Genomic DNA, 3358 nt, shown 5'->3' with positions numbered 1-3358 from the left:
CATATAAAGTTGTCCGTTTACATTCAGAGCAAAAACAATTTACTAAGCAAATAGTAAGTTCGCTCTTTCAGCAATGTCTTTAATTTTGTATTTATAATTGTTAACCTGCTAATGATTTCTCATTTAATTTTCCTATCAGGTTAAATAAATGTACTTTGGACAGCCATAAAGATAGTTTTAAGGAAAAGAAGAGGGACAACAACAACAGTCAAAAATCTTACCTCCCAAGAAAAAAGGATTGTCTCTTAGGCCTATATCAAATTGAATTTGACCACTGCAAAAGCGCAATGAACTCTACAGTGCTTTTATTAAGTGTACAAGAAAGATATGCAGATGCTTTTGCAAAAAATTTTACAATCGTTTTTCTTGCAGTCATAATTCTCTCCATAAATGGAGTGTTTGTATTCATATTCTTTAGGAGTTCAATTTTCTACAATGATCCGAGATATATATTATACATTCACTTGGTTATCAATGACATGCTCATGGTTTTTTTCAGTGTAATTCTTTTTGTGATGACTTTTGCATGGCCAAATGTACCTCTCCCGTTCTGTGTTATACTGCTGATAATAGCCTCAACAACTCATAAGAACACTCCTCTGACTTTGGCCGGTATGGCCGTTGAGCGTTACATCGCCATCTGCAAACCACTGCATCACCATCAGATCTGCACCGTGCGCAGGACGTACATCCTTATCTCTCTGATATGGGGTGTAGGGGTTATACCTGGATTGGCTGACTTGATTCTCCTTTCAGTCGTTCGTCCTTTATCTAACTTTACAACTGGTACTGTCTGCAGTTCAGCATCTCTTTATAACACAGCGTATCATGGAGAATTAACCAAATTTATGAATGGGCTTTACTCATCTGTTGTGTGGGTAATTCTTGTATTCACGTATTGTCGAGTGATGATTGCGGCCAGAAGAGCCACCGCTGATAAATCCTCAGCAAAAAAGGCCCAAAGCACCATCCTGTTACATGGAGCACAGCTCCTGCTCTGTATGCTGTCCTACATTACTCCTGTGTTAGACAAAATTTATCTCCAAATTGTTACTGAACAGCAGAAGAAAATTTTCTTTTTCAATTATCTTTTAACAAACATTGTACCAAGACTTCTTACGCCTCTGATTTATGGTGTTCGGGATAAACATTTTTCTAATCATATAAAGGGACTTTTTTCATGTAAATTACCTATTGCAAAGGTTGAATCAACCAAACAATGAACAAAAAATTACTTTATTATTCTGGTTTGTTTTCTTTATTTGCTTATATACTGTATGTTTTTGTGCAGTCATAATACATTTCGGAACAATTTGGAAGGCACTGTAATCTGGTGTTTATCCCACAATTATATAGCCTACAGTACTGTGCTAAAGTCTTAGGCATGTTAGTATTTTCACCAGAACAGAAAAATGGTTTTAAGCCAGTTCTTTATATTTTTTGCTGTAGTGTGTCAGTAGGAAATATCTGTTCACATTTCCAAACATTCCTTTTGCCATTAATTGTAATAATCCAGTGAGATTTTTGTATGCACAACAGCCGGTATTGATCTGATCTCACCATCATCGAGTCTGTGATTACATGAACAAACTGAGACTAAATCCAGAAGAACTGTCAACGTCTCCAAGACGCTTCAAGAAACGTACCGGCAAAGCTACAGTACTGTGAAAAGCTTTGTGTAAAAATGCTGTAAAGTGAGGATGCTTTCAAAAATAATGTCATAAATAGATTGTATTTATCATTTAACTTCTTTTAAGTAAATCAAATCAACATTTGGTGTTCACTGCAAAAAAAAGTGGTCTAAAAACAAGATAAAAACACTAAAGCTGAGGGAAAAGGTACTCAAAACAAGTGAAATGATCTGTCCATGTAGCAAGATAACAAAGATTTCTTGAATTAAGATTGTTAAATCTAGAAATAAGCATGTCTACAGTTAAACAGCTTGTCCTTGGTACACTTGCTCATAGTTTTTCATGTAGCTTTCTGTAAAACGTGGGACAGGACACCAAAAAAACACTTTCATGTGCATCTGACTGACAAATAAACCACCCAATCTTTTTCGTTGTTAATATTAATGTATAATTCATCAAAGTTGCTTTGTAAATAGTTTAATAGCATTAAGTTAAAGAGGGTAAACTTTATCATTCAACTGAACATGTGCATTGATTTTAGACACTTATTGTTCTCCTTCTGTGTATGCGATATTGAAGAATTTAGAAATGTATCTTCATATTTAAAATTAAAGATTCATATAACTAGTACTTTCTGTGTTTGTTATCTCTCTCTTTTTTCTCTCTTTTTTTTTTTACTGATGTTGTGTTGAAATCAGTCATTGTGTGTGTGTGTGTGTGTGTGTGTGTGTGTGTGTGTGTGTGTGTGTGTGTGTGTGTGTGTGTGTGTGTGTGTGTGTGTGTGTGTGTGTGTGTGTGTGTGTGTGTGTGTGTGTGTGTGTGTGTGTGTGTGTGTGTGTGTGTGTATGTATGGGCAGAGAAAGCCAAAGCCAGAGATAGAGATTTGAATTAGCAGTCATCATCTGGCTGTAAACAGACAGCACCGTACTAAATTTAAACAACTAACATTTACTTAATTCCTATCACATTTCAACTAAACTCCCCGCAGTTCCACACACACACACACACACACACACACACAAACACATTTGGGGCTAGACTTAAATCTTTCGGGGACTCAAGCCTCGAATGATTAGCCCTAGCGATGATGCCCCTGGTCATATTCATTACCATGCCAAACACTCCGACAGTTATCATGACAGAAATACAAAGTTCTGTCATGAAACACTAGATGCCGCAGGCTGATAGGTCCTTAACTCAATCTGCTAGCAATCACATTCTCTACAGGGCACAGCTGATTGGTTCCTGTTGCATCATATGCTAATGAGCTCGCTGGTCAACTTTCAAATATTTGGTCAGTGTTTGCTGTAGCAGTTTGCAGCGCCCTTTTAGAAACCCTCCACTTTCCCCAGCTCCACCTGTATAGATTCATATTTGCTATATTGTGCAGCAACATGTCTTACATGCTCACAGCAGTATGTCTATATATTTGCGGTAGCAAGTCTCGTACTTGCTCTACAGCAGAGCAGCACTAGGCTTGCTGCGATAGTTGGTGTTACCGATGTTACTGGGACCTCAAAACGCTGACCGCGTTTATTCTCGATCACTTCCCCCAGATCTTTTCTTCTACCTCTGGCATCACGCCTCCTCCGCACACTATCCATCAAGGGCGGGGGAATGCGAGTGGCCGTGCTATCCTTCTGGCTCTGTCTCCGGCCCTGAGGTTGGGACGGGCCAGACCTCCTCGCGAGCTGAGGCGTGGACCTGGACCGGCGTGGTATAAAGGT

The 3358-nt window shown here is 38.5% G+C and overlaps 1 protein-coding gene across 1 annotated transcript; it reads left to right on the top strand.

Annotated features, from left to right (window-relative positions):
* Positions 1-287: 287 nt before the first annotated feature.
* LOC307140704 (odorant receptor 131-2-like) lies at positions 288-1223 on the top strand (the record flags this gene model as incomplete). Its single annotated transcript, XM_079840374.1, has 1 exon — positions 288-1223. One exon carries the CDS (start codon positions 288-290, stop codon positions 1221-1223), a length of 936 nt encoding a protein of 311 aa, XP_079696500.1.
* Between the last annotated feature and the right edge of the window lie 2135 nt (positions 1224-3358).

This window comes from Gobio gobio (genome assembly GCF_949357685.1).
Source record: "Gobio gobio genome assembly, chromosome: 17".
NCBI classification, from domain to species: domain Eukaryota; kingdom Metazoa; phylum Chordata; class Actinopteri; order Cypriniformes; family Gobionidae; genus Gobio; species Gobio gobio.
This window is presented reverse-complemented; position numbering and strand designations above follow the sequence as displayed.